The 18,817-nt window shown below is 37.8% G+C and overlaps 1 protein-coding gene across 1 annotated transcript in view; it reads right to left on the bottom strand.

The window, feature by feature from the left end:
* Window positions 1-18,186, bottom strand: part of LOC128025143 (extracellular serine/threonine protein kinase FAM20C) — a 44,813-nt gene extending 26,627 nt beyond the window's left edge. The window contains exons 1-3 of the mRNA XM_052611186.1: window positions 16,915-18,186; window positions 16,472-16,647; window positions 15,246-15,324 (exon numbers count right to left, since the gene is read on the bottom strand). Of these exons, the coding sequence (XP_052467146.1) occupies window positions 15,246-15,324; window positions 16,472-16,647; window positions 16,915-17,432 (773 nt within the window). The 5' untranslated portion in view covers window positions 17,433-18,186. The remainder of the gene's footprint in view (window positions 1-15,245; window positions 15,325-16,471; window positions 16,648-16,914) is intronic.
* Window positions 18,187-18,817: the final 631 nt, after the last annotated feature.

Below are 18,817 nucleotides of genomic sequence, written 5' to 3'. Positions count from 1 at the left end.
TGAACGTTAACCAAGAATAACGGTAATAAAACCAGGTGACAACAAGAGAATCAAATCTATGAATCACACTTCTATTACGCCTGTCAACAGGACCAATACATTTTAAACATCAAACATCTGCTGCCATTTGTTACTAATTTTAAGACTTTAAATATATTGCAACAGCTGCAGTGATGCAATACTGCTTTTCATTTTGGAGGTATTTTTGCCCCATGCCCCTGTTAATTTCCTTATGGTTTGTGCAATACTGGAGTACCAAGCACCTCCATGTAATTGGAATTGACTGCTCTATCTCAACCACTGCTTTCTAGCTGCAAGAAATGGCAGCTGCCATTATCATTAATAATTACAACTGACCCATGGGAGCTGTGAGTATGTTTCATTGATTTACGGTGCTCAGCTATGCTTTTCTAGACAAACATGTCCTTTTCATTGGTTATATAAATAGAACAAAGCCCTGACTGGGTCAATGTTAAATGCATCACCTGAGATTTTGCTTTCATTTTCTGAATAGAAATATCATTTTTTTCTCCTTTAGATTTTTCAAGGCACTTTAATGGTTGACTTCAGTATGTGGTACAACCTTGAATGAATCCATGCTCTTTATTTTCTTGTGTTTTGATAGCGGCGGCATCCATCCATTACAGAATTTTATGGCTCGATCTAAAGTTCAGTTTCCCTAGAACAACTTTATAGGATCCATGAAATGGCTAAATTATGGTTTATGGCTTCTTTTTTTGTTACCTTGATGTAATCTATATGCTAGAGTACTTTTTAAATTTTTAAATGTTATTCTCTTGAATGACAATCACATAAAGTTGCCCAACTTCATCAATGGATGACTGATATGTTCATTTAGATACAAATCAAAATGTAATGAAACTAAATAAAATAAAATAAAATGACCAGCAAGTAGCAAATCATTTTTCATGGTTGTGACACTGTATTCACTATTTTAAAAAAGGGGTTTTCTTCATTAATTCCACCCCATCTTCTTGTTTCAATTGCAAATGCAACACAGGACAGAAAACAGAAAGCAATTACCTGCTGTATCAAAAACTTCATATTTCTAAAACACACATTGTAAGGATCATTCAATCAATACAAAAGCTGATTAATCACTGTTGTTTCTAAAACAATCGTAAGTGTTTTCATTCTCCTGTTATCTTTCACAAAGCCTTGAATGTAAAGCCATGTCTTTAGATGGCATGACTTACAGTACTGAAGAGAAAACAAGCAAATTGCTTTGCCTATACAGCAATTACCACTAATTAGTCAGGCAAAGTCTGACATTTTGGATTTGGCTCTCATAGCACGTAGCACACCTTAATCGTCTCTCCTCAGGCTATCGCCTGCAGCTGAGAACACAAAGGCAGTTTTTCAGCTGGAGGAAAACAATGCTAATGCTAACCCGGGGAACGGCAAAAGAACTGCTTTATTGTTAGAAACAAGCTACCTCATCAGCCTTTGTCTTACAGTAAGAGGGAACTCTGGGTAAAGCCTTTTACTGAGGTGAATATTGGTCCACAGTATTAGGTGTTATCTTCTGATGGGAAAACAACACAGAGTATGCAGTAACGCAGTCAAAAACGAAACAGCGGGATATGACAGAGCATATCGGGAGAAGGCTTTACATAATTTATATCCCATATTCCCCCTCTTCTCTTAAGGGGCATTACCAGGAATGTCTAGCATTCCAACAACAGCCTAATGGTCAGAAGCTGCTCTGCGTGTATGAGTGTGTGTGTGTTTTGTGTGTATGTGTGCATTTAACTGTTGATTATTTACAGCACAAGATGAATCAACTAGACATTTTGCTATAACTAGGCCCACACAGAATCTGTGCCTGTAGAAATCTGCAAAGAAAAAATAACACACAATAAGTACACATCCTCCTCACTGTGTTTATTTATAAAGTGTTCCAGCCATTTTTCAGAAGGATGAGCACTTCATTAGTTCCACCTCATCTTCTAGTTTCAACAAGAGAGGAAAGGAGTGTATACATGGCGTATTTCAAAATGTCAGGTAAAAAAGCTTATAAAACACAAATGTTAAATGAAAATGTTGTCAGGACATGTATTATTATAATTATTTTTATATAAATGAGAAATAAATTCATGTTAAAAGAAAAAAATATAGAAATAAAATTAAATGCAGCTAAATAAATAATAAAACATTTTATACAATAAAGAGAGAAAAAAAATGGACATTTATTTATTATTATTAATATTATTAATACAATTATTATTATTATAACTATTATAAAAAATGCTTTATGAAGCACATTTGTAAGGATCAGACAATGAATACAGTACAACAATACAAAGCCCAATATTCACTCTTGCCTCTAAAAAAAATCCCATATTTTTATTGTTTTTATCATGTTATCAAAATTCCTAATACCCCATTCAGTCCAATTTTTTTTCCTCCAGTATATCATGTCTTAGATCATTGTACAAATATGTGAGCCGACAAAATCTACAACACTTAGCTGATATAATGTCAATAATTATATTCCTTATACAGTACATTCAAGGAGCAGTATGGTCCTCTTGGATAAGTGTGTGTATAAGTGCATGGGAAAATGGCTTTGAAAAGCGCACATCTGTGTTGTGAAGGTAGGGATTATCTCTAGATGGCATTCAGAGAGCTTTTCAGTGCTTTACACTGAATATCGCATCCCAGCCCACTCTGCCTTCCCTTTAATAGGATAACCCCAACGTCTAATAAAAAGCACATAATTTGTGCCATTCCAGCGCCTGCCTCAGCCATGCAGCAAACGCAAGCCCCGCGGAGGGCAGATACACAGACGGGCAGGTTAATGATGACACAGTCAGAATGTCAGGGTGCCCAGGGCACTCCATTCCTTCATATTACAGAGCTGCTGGAAACAGCTTAATGGACAGGATCCGAGGCCAGAGCGCAGCGTGAGGGCAGAAAGACAGCGAGACACGGACGAGTGGGACACGGGAGAGAAAGAGAAGAAAAAACCTCTCCAGAGGGGACTGTCATTCTGAAGGCAGTGATATCCCTCTGGGTGGGAAGAGAGAACGGATGTGGAGAATAAAGGGATGCTGTTAAGAGCCAGATTTGGCAACAGATACAAAACATGAAAATATATACAGCAGACCTCTTGCTGAAAAGCAGGGTTTTTTTAGCAACATATTTTCATGAGGTGTAACTATTTATAATACTCGTAAAATGCTTTCATCAATAAGAATAAATTATTAACACCTTGACATTATTGCTAGTCATAAAGGCCTAAATGACATTTGTTTTTCTTTTTTGAATGTCGTTATTTTATTTTATTGCAGGAACCAAGAGTTGCAACACTGTTACAAATTCTCATAAAATATGAAAAATGACCCATTTAAAGACAATTAACATTCAAAGAATAAACAAATAACATGCACATTTGAACACCATATTCTTAGTCTGAACTTTGACCTTGAAGGCATTTTTCTACTTTTTAACTGATAACATCAATGACAAGAATTCAAGTGACGCATATTCCTTAAAAATATTTATATTCCTAATTACTTATGTTGTTTTGCTTTGTTAGACTACTGCTTAAGCCAGAGGAGGGGAGAATGGAAGAATGAATGAATGAATGAATGAATGAATATTTTTTTAATATTCAGTGAAGTTAGGTTAGAGAAAGCAGTTTTTCTTTACTATTTGAAATAGGTTTCATGACTGTGAAGTCAATGTTCATTCCAATTATAATATCTATAACATCTACCAACCCTGTGACAGTTTTTAAAGTTCAAACACATTTCAGCTGGAAAATGTCCTATTCTGCAAAAACACTGCTGACTTGTTTATCATTTCCACCTATACCAACTGAAGGCTTCTAAGACTAATAACAAAACATCATCATAATTAAGTTTTTTTTTTTTTTTTTTTGTCAAATAGTACTTTAATTTCAAAGCACTTCATAAAGGCACCTCAGCAGGATGTTTAAATGCTTTTTCCTTCTGTAACACACTGTCAACGGGCTTCAGTTCAAGCACTTGACATTTATCGACATTTCAAGAGTTTAGGTCGGTTCAGAATGGTGTCAACCTTACTCTCAGCAATGCAGAGATAATTCAGAAGAGCAAATGTGAGTAAAAGGCATTTCCTCTTTTGCTGGGATGCTGGTCTCTACTTTCCTTGTAAACAGCTTGGCTACTCTGCCCAGAGGGGATTTACTGAGGCCACGCTGAGAATGGAAGAAACATCTGTCTGCTGAAGGTGCTCTGTTGTTTCCTGTCCTTGGTGCTCCGGCAGCATGGTAAAACTGTCACTGCTGTGAAAGCCTCATACAAGAGGACTTGATTGTACTGTTTATGACAAGGAGACTCCGTTCTTTGCTTTCAATATAACATAATCACACTATTACCTGTCATATTTTGTTATGCTCTAAAACCTAGCGAGCTGCCTACAAAACGGAGGCAGCATTTTAAGGCATCTTATAGCCATGCTCCCAACAGGATCCAAGATGGCGAACAAAGCAAATAAAATGTAGATTTTTTTAATATATATATATATATATATATATATATATATATATATATATATATATATTTTTTTTTTTTTTTTTTACTAAATACTGTTTCAATAAATATTTAGCATGTTTAGCCCCTCTCTCTTAAATCTTAGCGTTGCCATCATAGGAATAAATTACATATGAAAATATATTAAAAGAGAAAACCGTTATTTAAATTTTTTATCATATTTTGTGATAAATAATGCAAACTTGGGGAACATAAGGGCCATATTTTAAAAACATTAAAAACTAGTGAAAAGTAGTGGTCACATTTACCATTGCAATCCAGTCAGTTTAACAGGAATCAACAACAGTCAAGTAAGTGGAAACATTTTCAGGTTCAAGTTGGTCACACAAATATGCCGCACTGACCAACAGAAAGCTGCTTGGTTTAAAAGTGGCTTTTGTGTGATCTGTGCTTTTGATATATCGCTACACTGTTGTCAACAGACAATCAACCTTTTTTGCCTGCAGAATTTTGTAGAAAATTGTGACAGAACCTTAAGTAGAGCCATCTAAATGAATCACTTATGTAGGCAGCTGCCAATGTAGACAGCAGGGCAGCTCACTAGGTTTTGAAACTGAACCACAGACACCACCCCTTGTTGTCTCCCGCTGTCTCCTTTTTCTGCTACGGTGTGCATTTCCCATCGGCCCCACCTCCTTCGTCCCAGGCCCTGAGGGGGAGCAATCAGAAGGCAGACAATAGCCAGCAGCACACTGCACCTGCATCAGAAAGCCTCCTCTGTCACGCTGCGGGGGGAAAAACCCTCAAGATCAGTTTCCTGAAGCCCAACTTAATTACCGTTTGACCTGTTGCGAACTGAAATTCTTGATGACAACAACATACTGCACAGGAAGTGCTTCAAATGCAAAATCAATCAGCTTTCGAGCGCTTGGAAATGATTAAGAAAACGGTCTCCTGGTGTGCCACCGGTTTAACAGGTCTTTTGAAAATGAATTGAGGCTTAAGCTTTGCCACTTCAACAAACTGAAGAGACACCATTTCTGAAGAGTTCCTCCCAATATTTTAAAATCAGACGTTTTCCAGATAAATTCTATATAAAACATCTTCTAGTTTCTAGGTGCTTATTTGGTCCCCACTGCGTATAATTAAAGATGTTCCTGAATTCTTTCATGTCTGGCTTCAGATTTACTGCAGAGATAATTAGAGTAATTATACCACTGCAGTTTGGTCTGGCTGTTGGTAAGGGCTGACTTGTGCCCGACATGTTTTCTTATTTTCTAATTGCCAAAACAGCATGACTTCGTTGTATATGTTCGAATAATTTACAGTAAACCAGGGGTCTCCAACGACCCCTTTGGTGGATAGCTAGAGACTCCGTATTACATAATGTATAAACTCATTTTTTAAGCCTGGCCAATAATAAAATGCATAAACTACCATATTAATGCATTTTAATTTGTTATGATAGTCACATTGCAAAGTAGTTTAAATATTCATTACTGAAACTGAGTCATATTTTGCACATTTTAAATGTAATTTTTCGAAACTACACTTTAAGCCGTGAAAAACAATTAAACTTTTAGATTAATTTGGACTTCATAATAGGCTGAATAAGAAAAAATGGTTGAACGTGGAAAGTTGTTGTAATATTGTTTTTAATTTAGTACATATTTTTAATTTTCCCACAAAGCTTAAATCAAACAATAATTTGCAGACCCCCTGCAGAATACCTGAGACTAATGCAGACCTCTTCTCTATAAACACGCATTAGCTTACTCCCTGTTTGAAAAGTGAACACATCGCAATTGCAGTTCTTTTCTCCAGAGTAATGTTTTAGTATTCCTTCCAGCCCCCATAACAAACATCATGCCCAGGTAAAATGCAGCCGTAAGCAATGAACAGGGATAAAAACTCTGTGGTAAGCATCCCACCATGAAATTAGGTAAATTAGTGGGTGGAAAAGTAAAGCGAGAATTGATAAGCAGAGCTCTATAAATTAAAGGGCAAGAAAAGGCCCAGCCCTGGTTACAACAGTCTAAAGTAAACCAAGCACTGGTGTTCACAGTCATTGCTTTCACTCCTCATTTAGACACACAGGCTTCCTCTCCAGGAGAGTCAATGGTTTAAAAGGAATATTCCTGGTTCAATACAAGTTTTAAATACAAACATTCAACAGTATTTGTGGCTGTTGATTGAGAGTAATATAGAATTCGATTTTGCTTGTAACACATTGAAACAGTGCGTGTTTACGCTTACAGACTGGCATTTTAAGTGCCTTGCTGTAACTAAGATTTTTTTTCTTTGTTTAAAGAAAAGGAAGGCAAGGAGGGACTTTTTTTGTGGTAATCAACATTACGCCACAAATGCAAATGAATGAACTTGGAAAATTCCTGGTTCATTTTATTCTTTTATAGTTGTGAAGAAAGACAACTGTAATCAAATCAAAAGAGACTAAAGCCCCTTTCACACTGCACGTTGGACCCAGTATACAGCCGGAACATTGCCGGGTCGCCTTCTGTGTGAAAGCAAACAAGTCCCGGGATTGATTCCGGCATTGAAACCGGGTCTGGGGCCTAGTAACATTGCTGGGTTCAACCCGAGACGGGCACTTCGTGAACAAAAGCCAGATCTAATGCCGTGTCGAAGTGATGGCGCACGTTATCGCGCAACTCTTTTACCGGCTGTTTTGAAGGAAGATCAACGTTCGCGACTATGTGCAAACTGTACTGAAGCAGAGATCAGTTAGTTCCTCACTTTCTGTGCTGACGCCGAGATCGCTTGCTTGCTTCAGTGAAAGTTTAACGTGCCTAATGTTTTCGACTCATACATTACACGTCACACCCTGATGTCACGTGTCGTTACGGGATCTTTACAGGTTGTGTGTGAAAGCACGCGCATATCCCGGGTAATCACTGGCAGTGTGAAAGTGCAAAATCTAGCGACCCGGGAACAATTGCCGGAACACTTTACCCGTGTATTTGCCGGAATGGCAGTGTGAAAGGGGCTTAAAAGAGACAAAGGCTTCTGTACTTCTGAGATCTCACACAATGAAATAAAGGGTCAAAATACCCTTAAATTCTATTTAAATCACATGCTATTGACCGTGTGGTGGGAACATGGAATCCAGTAGCTGACCGTAGCACACTAGGAAACATATCATCCACCCAGTGCCAGAATTAAAATTGTTAAACATTTATAGGAACAGTCTGAGATGTTTTATAGAGGAGGGAAAAAAGTTTAAGCGAAAGCTTGGATTAACTCCAATTTTTATACTGGCTTGGTTTGAAGAGTTCATATTTTCCAGTTATGCAGAACTTCCCTTCATAATTCCTTGAGCATAGACACAAAAGACAGGGGAAATCAATAAATGATAATAAAAAGTCACTGGTAGAGTGCAGTACGTGGCATAGTGCCTTTCTGAAGAGCGAGTAGATTACAGGCTATATAGATTATAGAAGAAGGGTAGACCATAGAGCAATATCCTGCATCTTCCTCTCTATATATGTTCATACATACAGAAAAGCGTTACTTTGAGATATAAGCTTTTAGTGTGAGTTTTCATTGACTTTTTGACCCAACAAAGAACGTCTTACATCTTACTCCTGGAATAATTCATTAGGCTTATATAATGTGTGTTGGTAAGGCTGATTTTTTTTAGAAGGGACAGTGTTTGTGGAGACATGGATTATGGAGAACTTGAGACAGTTTCTCAATGAGAGCTTTTTGGGTGTTGGCCAGGTGTGTCTAAACGTGAATACTCGATGGAACTCCGCATGACAAAGCCATTTCTTCTGAATCCTCGAACTGAGCAACAACATTATTCTAATGACCAAATATAATGGCTGCACTTTGTTTTGCATGGTTAGAGATTAGACACAAAACCAAAATTAGATTCCAAAGCTCATATTTGCATATGCTGTACCACAAATGGGGTCACATGTTTTCTCAGGTCTATTGCCTATTTCTGCAATCCTGAGTAAACAGATCAATGGGCTCCTGCAAACTGTTTTGCTCTAGTGCTGTTCAGTCATTAGCCTACATCTCCCAGTCTAACAGCCCATTAGGAATATGCCTTGGGTTAAAACACAGACAACTGTCACTCCTTCAGTTTTAACAGAGGGTAATCCATTGCTAGGTCATTTCTGTTATGCAGTACCGTTTGACCTCCTTGACTTCTAAATTTGTCTTCTCTAAATCTTATCATGAGATATTCTATAAAGAAAATTTAGATAGAATATATCTTATTCTAAAAGCCGAATCAACATTTTTCATGTCAGAAGTGACTACCTGGGGACGTGTGGCATCCACATCAATAAAAATTCAGCCCATCTTCACTTATGAATATGAATTCAGTCCTTAAAACTTGTGAGTTCCAATATATTAAGATACATGATGGGTGGGCATAAAAATGTATTGCACAGTAGGAATGACCGGCCACGCTATTCTCTTTGCACTTGATCTTTGACTATGAAACTCTATGGACAGGAGCAGAGAGCTCCCAATGCAGAAGCTTAAGAGGTACAAAGCACTGTGCTTTTCCTGGATATAGTGAAGCATTTATCACAACACAAACAAGTATCTGCTTTAATCCTGAGGCAGAAGGAGAAATATAAAAAATGTGAGAGAATAAGTGAGAGAGACAGGGTAAGAGGGAGGGAGTCCGCCTGCTAACACAGATTAGTTGTGGGCATTTGAATCCAAGGCCAGTTACATCATCTATTTTGCCTACCCAGCCTCACTGTTACTCCAACACAAGTGAGAAGACAGTAAAGAGGAAAGTCAAGGCCATTCAGACGAGCGGTCCACATCCTCCACAGATCAGTGCTATCTGAAAGCCATTCCAGAGTTGCAAAGAGAAAACGGAGAAAAAGTCGTGCTCATTCAAAGCTAAGCTGTAGAACAGATGTCTTCAAAGCTTCGGTTGAGTTCATAAGCTGCAGCACACTGCAGTGAACCAAACAACTTTGCAGAGTTAGCATTGTGCACTCGGTTGTCCCCAGTTGCATGCTTTCTGTTGTCCCCCAGTTATCTCTTAAATTCAACGTAATGGTTAGGGCCAATTAGAGAGTTTGTCCTACTGAGAAGAGATAAAATCATGCATGTAATGTCTGTGTTATTATAATTGAGAGAGACAATCAAGAATTTCAACAACTGTGAACACAGTATTTTACCTCGTGCCTCATTATCAGCAAATTATTCCCCGAGGTGCTCGACTGACAGTAACTACAGGTTATAAAATAGACCTGTTTGTGTTGCTGTGTACTCTGTTGCTGCTCATATGCCCCTCTGCTTTTAAAACTACACCAACAGGCAGACACTAAATAACAGAGATTAACTGATTAAAAAAAAAAAAAAAAATGGTTGATTATAATAATACATTTCAAAATTATTAAGACTGAAACAACTAAATAAATAACATGCATTACAAATAGTATTTTTTAAAATAATTATTATAATTAAAAAAATTACACTTACACCAATTTATGCCATCATATTTATTTTAATATTTTTTTGGGCTATGCCTCAATGGCTCTAAGTATAAAATGTTACATGATTATTACTTGATAATTAATGGCTGTGAAAAAAAAAAGTTACTTCACATGCGAAGACATCTTTTTGAACACACAGGGGCATTGTTTTGTGCAAATCTTTAGAGATTCACTAATTTATTTATTTTATTATTTATTTTTTTCATCAGTGGTCTCAGTACTGAAGAATCACTTATCAATTCAGTAGGGAAAATATCATAAAACGTCAATATTGGTCAAATCGATTACCTCTCTTTAGTAAATTATCACTGTAAACACAACTAAAAACTAAGAAAATAAATGCTTTAAAGCTACATGCAGTTTTAGAATTTAATGGTGCATTAAGCTGATGTGTATCCCTTTTTACAAGTCTTGCCAAAGGCCTCGATAAAGACAGGGCAAGAACTAAGCAGAAGCATTATAAATAAGAGTGAGCTCTGGTCTGTACTGTGGAAGATTTTGTCATGAGAGTCATATCTGGGATAGGAACAGATCTGTGGAAACTGTACTGTCAGGGTAGATATCATTAACCTTGTGGATACTCAAAACCTCAGAGCATTCAGACAGTAATCCAATATGACAGACAGCCCTGGAGCACACGCTTCTGTGACTGAGAATCTAGCATTAGTATAAACCACATGAATAACTAAGATGCTTTCAGCGAGATCCTGTGGCTACTAAACGGCATAAACAAAACGCATAAAGACATGTTAATGCCACGGGGTATTTTTCAGATGGACAGGTCGAGTCACTTTGTCCAGTCAGCTCCTGGTCAACAAAGCAGATATTCCCACCCAAACTCACTGATTAAGCCCATGTGGCTGTGTTTGGGATGCTCATGACTGCAGTGTTAAGATTTGTTAGATTTCAGCCTACAATTTACTTATTTATATCAATCTGGGATAGAAGAAAGTATTTGAGCATTAAAAAATATAGATTTTTTCATTTGTTGTGTAATTTAACTAGGCCACCGTTTCAATGTAAACATTTCATACACAGTACAAAATCAATACAAACTAGAAAGTACAGCAGACAGTAGTTTGTATTATACGTGTGGGTATGAGTGGATAACACACATGACTTTGGTGTGAGAGACCCGGGTTCGAATCCACTTTGAGACACCAATGTGTCCCTGAGCAAGACACTTAACCCCTAGTTGCTCCAGAGGCATGTGACCTCTGACATGCATAGCAATTGTAAGTCGCTTTGAATAAAAGCGTCAGCTAAATGAATACATGTAAATGCATGTACATGTAAATATGCATAAGTGATACATTTAGTGGGGGATTATTTGCTTTGGGTTGTGATGGGCCAGCATTAGGCTTAGGCTATTTTCAGTGCCAGTCCAGCCCTGGTTAATGTCATAGCAAACACTAAAAAGTTTCCAAAGTTTGCCAGCATAAGGCTTCTCAGGTAGGTGGCTGGGAACTTTTTTCCTTCTTTTTGGCTTTATACTTGAGCAAGGCATTATCAAATACAAGCTTTCGTTTTGATATTAACTTCAGATACCCACTGGCCTATATCGTGAGATAAGATACACACAAATAAGTAAAGGCAAACTGTTTTACAACATAAATGTTATAATAATTTCTAGTGATGTAAACAACAACTTCCTTCACTTTGAATTGAAAATAAACTGTCATTTATGTGATTCATGTAATGCATTATTGAATTTAATGTGACAAGAAACATTTACAGCATACTGAAATGGCAAATGGATTACTTTTTACAATAAATTCTAGGTCTTTTACTGTTTTCTGCATTTTTTCCCCTTATTTCCTTATATCCATTTAAATCCTTTAATTAAGTAAATTAAATTGTAGCAAACTCTTTCTAAAAAAACTCTCACAAATAATTCATAGAATATAATATAATACTAACTATAGTAAACATAAAATTTTTAGTATATTTCACTAAAACATAATTTCTGCTATAAAGCACACAGATGCTCTAGAATAAACAACTATCAAAAAGCTGGCTCTTGTAACATTTCTTATCTTGAGGGACGGAATTTACATTTAGCAGTTTCTCAAATAAAATATTTTATGAGTGGGCCATCTCTTTCTCCTTGTACCGTCTGAGGTGAAATCCATACCTCTAGTGTAAATTTTACATTAGCATCTCTCATCTGTCAAACAGCTAAGCGAGCACCGGAATGACTCATCAGATTAGTTTAATCAATGACAGCATGTTTGTCCAAAAATCCCGTCTAGTGTGACCAGGGAGGAGCTAATTATGGATGAAGCATGTCAGTGCTTCTGAGGAAGCGGGGCTGCAGTCAGCTACATGGTGGATCACACTAATGAAGGTTTCATGGGTGAGAGATAACAGGCAAACACTCATTCATCTGATTCATTTCATTCAAACTCTCTGAAACACAAAGTCGTGCAGCTATGTGAGATGTTCTTCCAGTATTTCTCAACTGGTGGGTGTGGACAACAGGGGAAAAAACTATATATACTGTAATAAAATTAACTTTAACCTTATAATTAACCATAGTTAGGCTAACAAAATAAATAAAACACAAAAAAGGCCTCAAAAGCCAAGAACACAACTACAGCTAGAAAAAAAATACAATTCTAAACTATGTTGAATAGTTTTCATTTGTGTTGACCATAATTTATTTTGTGTCGAAACTTGAAAACAATCAAAAACATACCAATAATTTAGAATATATTTTTAAATAATTTTGCATTATGGTGGATATATGCATATAATAGATTTTAATATTTGATTTTAAGGACATTTCTGATAACTTTCTTACAATAATGAATTTGGGTACCTGAAATAAGGCTCGGTTTCCAACGGAATAATCTGTGTAAAGCAAACCCAGTTAAGAATCACTTGCCAAAGTCTGTGTTAGGCATATGCTTATTACGTGATATATTCAAGGAGATGAGAATGATTGTGTTGTTGTCCCTTTGCCTCTATGTCTCAGGACAGATCCATTTTGGAGCATTTCATGCCTCAGAGAGCAGCCTTTAAGACCTGTCTGTTTGCTATTGAAATCTCCTTTATCTTTAAATAATGCTTGAGCAATGATGCATTTAGAAGAGCTTTCTTCTCCTACATTGAGTTCTTGTTTCTTTTCTTTATTAAACCTTGACTGTAGACTGTGGAATGCCTTAAAAACAACTATCACCCCCTCTGATCAGTCTAATCCACTCACACACCCATTCATCACAGAGTTTCATTAATTCTGTTAAATAATTCTGCATAAGCAGATGCTTGAGCTAACAAGCCTCATAAGAATTCCTGACAAAAAGACCTGCTTTTGAGACCAATCAAAGTGCTTTAATTCTATCAAATGATCATAGTGAATTATCTAACAATCTAACCAGCTTTCAGCAGCCCAAATTGAATCTGCCAAAAACACACAAATTTTTAATAAGTGAAGGAAACATTTAATGTTTTTCCAAACCTGTATGGATTTCTTTATTCTGGAGATGTTAGGCATGGTTTTGTGACTGCTCTTTTCCATACAACGAAAGCGAATGGCAAGCTTTAAAAATGATTTTAAAAAAGCACCATATGACCTTTAAATTGTTATACACCTTACCCTTCACCATTTTATGCAGTTTTTCTCTTATTTCTGGAGTGTAACAACCCAGGTCACCATTCACTTTCACTGTGTCAAAAAAGAGCAGCGTGAACATTCTTATAAACATCTAATTTTGTGCTCCACTGATGAAAGAAAATCATACAGGCTTGGAATGACATGAAGGTAAGTGAATGATGATACAATTGCCTTTTAATTCTTGGTTAATACGATTAAGAGAATTAAAGCTGATTAGACAATTTTCTCAGGCTGTACAGTAATAAAGGAAAGTCTGAGTGTATGGCATATTTAAGCACGCAGGCATGAATCAAAAGAAAGAAACTTGTTCTGCTAAACCACACATGTTGCAAGAACACGTCCTTGCCTGACTCATCAGAGAAGGTATGGAAAGCACGTAGACAAATCAGTTTGTGAAAACATTAGTTACTAAATGGAGGACGAGTAAGTCCTGGGTTGCAAACTATCAGTGAAAAAGGAGAACACAAGGGAAAGGATGATCTCATGGGGGTGAATTGTTTAGCTTGTGGATAGAAGAAATGAGTGTGTCTTTGTTGGTCTGTGCTAATTATAGCAGGAACAGGCTGGGTTCAGACCTCCTCTCTCTAATAACATTTATCAGCTGCTTGTCACCAAAGACCCATTGTTCCTATCTCTCCTTAAATACTCCCCCAGAACATCTCTGAACCTCTGGGACATATTTATGCGCCTCATATATTGCCTTCCTTAATTCTGAAAACATTATACAGAAAAACAGCATGGGCATTATACATTCATCTACATAAAATTCAAGAGTATTGATCAACTCACATACGGAAAAGCATCTCATAATAAAGTCTGTCAATGCTAAACCATGCCTTCATGAATACAGGATGTCTGCAGTCTGAACACCAGCTTCATGATCAATAAAGGCACTCAGCTGGCAGGACATACGGTCAACCAACACATTAGTAATGATTCAGTCACCAAGGCCCACATCCTGTATACATTACTCTTTAACTGGTGCTATGAAAAACCATTGAGGAAACAGAGTGAATCTCAATTATAGCGATGAGACCACTAAGACATTAAATACTAATCTGCCAGAGAAAGCATAAGCAGTGTCTGTGAAACTGACAATTAAGGCAAATGCAGATGGAGGGGCTGCTGCTCTGAATCTGACAATGACACCAAAGATTTACTTGCTGCCATTTATAGATCCAGAAAAATTACAGGGAGGCAACTATTATTTGTGCTGAGGGGTTGTCAAATCCATAAAAACAACCTCCTTCCCTTTGTAACCTACATTTCAAATGGGATATGATCCGTCCATTGTGGATCACTACACCGACGACTAGAAACCCTTTTTCAATAGCTTTGATCCGAGTATATTATCACCCAATTATAATAAGAGACATACCCAAATAGAATTGAGCAGCTGAGCTAAAAGCACCACACAATGGTGTCCGTCAGAAGATTTAATAACAGGGTATAGACAACTTTACAGAACGAGAAAAAATCCCTTAAGACAATCAGACATGTTCTCAGCCTGGAACTTAGAAGCAGTAACCAATAAAGACTAAAAAAAAAAAAAAAAAAAACCTGATGCCAAGATTATAGATGGTTTACACAATCATAATATTAACAACTGCATCATCATCTTCCTCTTACTGTATCACTTACTTCATGGGCTTGAAGAGCGCCTGGCCATAGTTCTGGAATGTCATGATGAGCTTCAGTTGCGTGCCTCCAGATTTCATTGCTACAGAGAGAATAAGAGTGATGCTAAATTTTCATATCAGGAAAATAACTTGAGCCTTTTTACAATTAACCATTTGGGATAAGACTCACTATGCAAGCAGCAATAGCTGCAATAAAAATTATTTTCCTGTCATTGCAGATGGTTCTAGCCTTGTACTTGATTAAAAATGGTTGTAAAAAAACAAAGGCAACAAGTGTATTTTGGACATGCACATTTTCTTTTAGAGAAGCTGATAAGACCTTAAAAAAGGGGGGGTGGGGGAGCGTGTTGTAATATGCAGGCAAACACACACAGATGAAGGAAACCAAGGAGACACTGCCTCGGGTCACTTAAGAGACTTGCCGTGCCATGCAGTTTTTTTAAAGATCGCTATCACTGCAGATTAACATGCAACTTACAGTACTTAGAAACCCACAACAGTATATTATTGAGGAATAAATGTAGCCTACAGTCAACCGGTCAATATAAATCAAAATAAACCCATACCCTGGCATGAACCAGAGGGGTCTGGATCATGCTGAATGGGTTTATTTTGTGATAATGACTGGGTTACTGTACACCATCTCCCTTATTACACTGATTAATATATAAATAAAAGGACATTAAATATTGATTGAATTGTTTTATGATCTGAGAAGCTTGTGTTGATGTGAGAGCTTTTTGGTTGCAAGGGACACTGGTCAAATATACAGTTTACAAAAATGTTCTGACCACAAAATACAGTGATCATCCAATCAGAATCAAGTATTCAGGAGAGCCATGTAATAAGTTGAGTTATTGACCTTGGGGCTTCACATAAATGCAACCCATCAAGTCTACTGGACGATATGTATGCTTGGCCCGAGATACTTTCCCACAGCATGGAGCTTGATAAAGTCTAAACTGCACGCTCTTCTCATTCATTCACCTGAATCCACTACCTGTGAATCTGATTCCAGTTTTATTGATGCATCTGCAGCCAGAGTGCAGGAAGAGTTTAGCCATTATCTTAGAGAAACTTCATTGAGTGAATCTATTTGGTAGCACTAAAAGATGATGCTGCACTCAAAACATGCATCAGAACAGTACCACTGCATGCAATCCTAAAATCACCTTCCCTTTTAAATTTACGTCTAATGCTATTGTGTAATCTCAAATATTGCCTTACCAACACTGGTAATTCTCTGTGACACCAGATCCTTCAGCATTGCATCAATGACTGGGTTGTGCCTGGAGTACAGCTCATACCGGTTGATCCCAATGTGGAAGCGGAGCCAGTTTGGGTAAGAATCTGAGGACATCTCGCCCGTAGGAGCATAATTCCCATCTTTACCTTCCCCATTCCTACAGGAAAGACATGTCCCAAATGCAATGAATGTTGTGCAATTTCAGAGATGACCTCATATGTTGTTCTAAACCCCATGAGGTGTTTTAATTTACATTCTCAAGAATGCATAATAAAAAAATATTATTAATATTTGTAATAATAACATCAAATACTATATTTTTTTACACTTTTATTTTACTTTTTCAATTATCATTATTGGGAAATCAACATATTTGGGGAAAACATGATTATTTGTAAGAAAAAAACGGAGATTCTCAACCTACCACTCTGGGTTCTCTGCAGCTTTAGGGTCAAATCTTATATCAGTGTTGACATTGAACAAAGTGTCTTCCTCTGTTAAAGGTGGCAATGGCCTGGTGTATAAAGGATGCTCAAATAGCGCAGAGAGCCTCGAACCCTTGACAACTGCGTTCTTCAAGGTAGAGTGCCGTGTCGCGTGCCTCTTCTCGTCACCTGTCAACTGCTCAAATCTTTTCAGAGCCTCGGATCTCTCCCCAACGGTGATCTTTTCCAGCGAGTGAGAGGACAGGTTTGAGTTCGGCTCGTTGCTGAAGTCTTGAAGTATTCTGAGCGTGTGTTTATTAGGCCAGCCGGACTCTGATCCCGGCTTGGCTCGATGCTTAGCCCAGTTCTGCGGCTCTTCGCTGGGTGTGTGTGAGCACGAGCACGCGCTACTGCTCCGTCTCTCCAGCCTCGGTAACAAGTCTATCATAATGTGCATAGAGCAGGCTATAAGAAACACCATCAGAATCAAGACGCGGAATTTTCTAAAGAGGATCATCTTCGGGGTCTCCTGTTCGAGAAAAGATTTGTTTGGAAAGGCAGGGATAAAAGTGAGCAAGCGCACTACATCGCCAACAGTATGAAAAACACGGGCTCCCAATTTTATGAGAAGAACACATGTAACAATTTCTTTTTTATTTGCCAGTTCAAGGGCAGAAAGTATGGTTTATTTAGCACAGCGCTCATCCAAATCCATGCGAAGCAATAATCCCGTTATTTACGTGCGCTCGAGATTAAATTCCACCCGTACAGTCATGAGACGTCAGAGCAATCTCCGACACAATCACTCATAGTGTATTTTAACATTTAATAGCTGCAGACATTTGCGAAATAGCCTATAATAAAGTCAAACCTCGTCAGAGAAATTATCCACAAAAGTGCGTGTTCGCGCTGCCGCGGTGCATCTCAGTGTAAGGAGAAAACATCTGTCCACACAACGCGCGAGCTCTCTTTCACAGCTGCACAAGTTCATTTGCGCTTCTTATCCGGTACAAATCAAAGATGTTCAGTCGCTGAAAGCGATGAGACGCATGGCAGCCTTGGCAGGTTTCGAGAAAGTGTGGCATTGCACCTCCTTCCGTCGACAAATGTGATCTTTGGAGAAAGTTTCAGCGTTTCTTGATGAACATCCAGCTCAGGTGATGCTCGCCCTTTGACAAGCGCTTGAGGAAATACCTCTGTCGGATGGTCAGGGTGGGTGTGTTAAATATCATGATGCTGAAGCCCCTCACACAGAGAGGATTGGCTGAGCTTTAAAACAGGACAGACAGCCCAGGCTCGCTTCTTTCTGCAGCGTCAAAATGGGCAAGAAGAGGGCGTCTGAACACACACTACTACCAATTATTGTCTGAAATGACTTTTTAAGATGTATTTAACACGCCCTGACCACGCTCTACCACCTATTTTGGTGGAAAATATCTGGACTGTTTCTCACATGCCATGGAGCAGTTGACAAAGAGGCATAGCTACTGCAAGAGGAAGTGATAGGCCTATAGGCGAGGTAAAATTATAGCCTATGCTTTAAAAGTGTCAATAGGTTCATCTTTGTTACTGTGTGTACAGTAGGCTATGTTGTATAAACATAGGTTAAGAAATAAGGATCACTCACTGAAGGGATACTTAACCTAAAAATAATTGTTCAAATGATTCATCAAAGTGAAGATGAAAATGAAATGAAAAGTGTTGCATGATATTTCTTTTTACGCGTTTTACAGCATTGCGCATTATTACAAACCTGCACAATTTTGTTGAGCTTATGAATGCAATGGCCAATCAGAGGCGTTCAGAAGAATCATCGCTGAAGCCCTGGAGTTTTGTTCAGCGCACGCGCTCGCGACCAGAATTCACTGACTTCATTGATTAACGGGAGTTTCTGAAAATGCT

Source organism: Carassius gibelio, chromosome A12 (genome assembly GCF_023724105.1).
Source record: "Carassius gibelio isolate Cgi1373 ecotype wild population from Czech Republic chromosome A12, carGib1.2-hapl.c, whole genome shotgun sequence".
Lineage (NCBI taxonomy): Eukaryota > Metazoa > Chordata > Actinopteri > Cypriniformes > Cyprinidae > Carassius > Carassius gibelio.
Note: the sequence above shows the minus strand (reverse complement) of the source record. Positions and strands in the feature narration are given on the sequence as shown.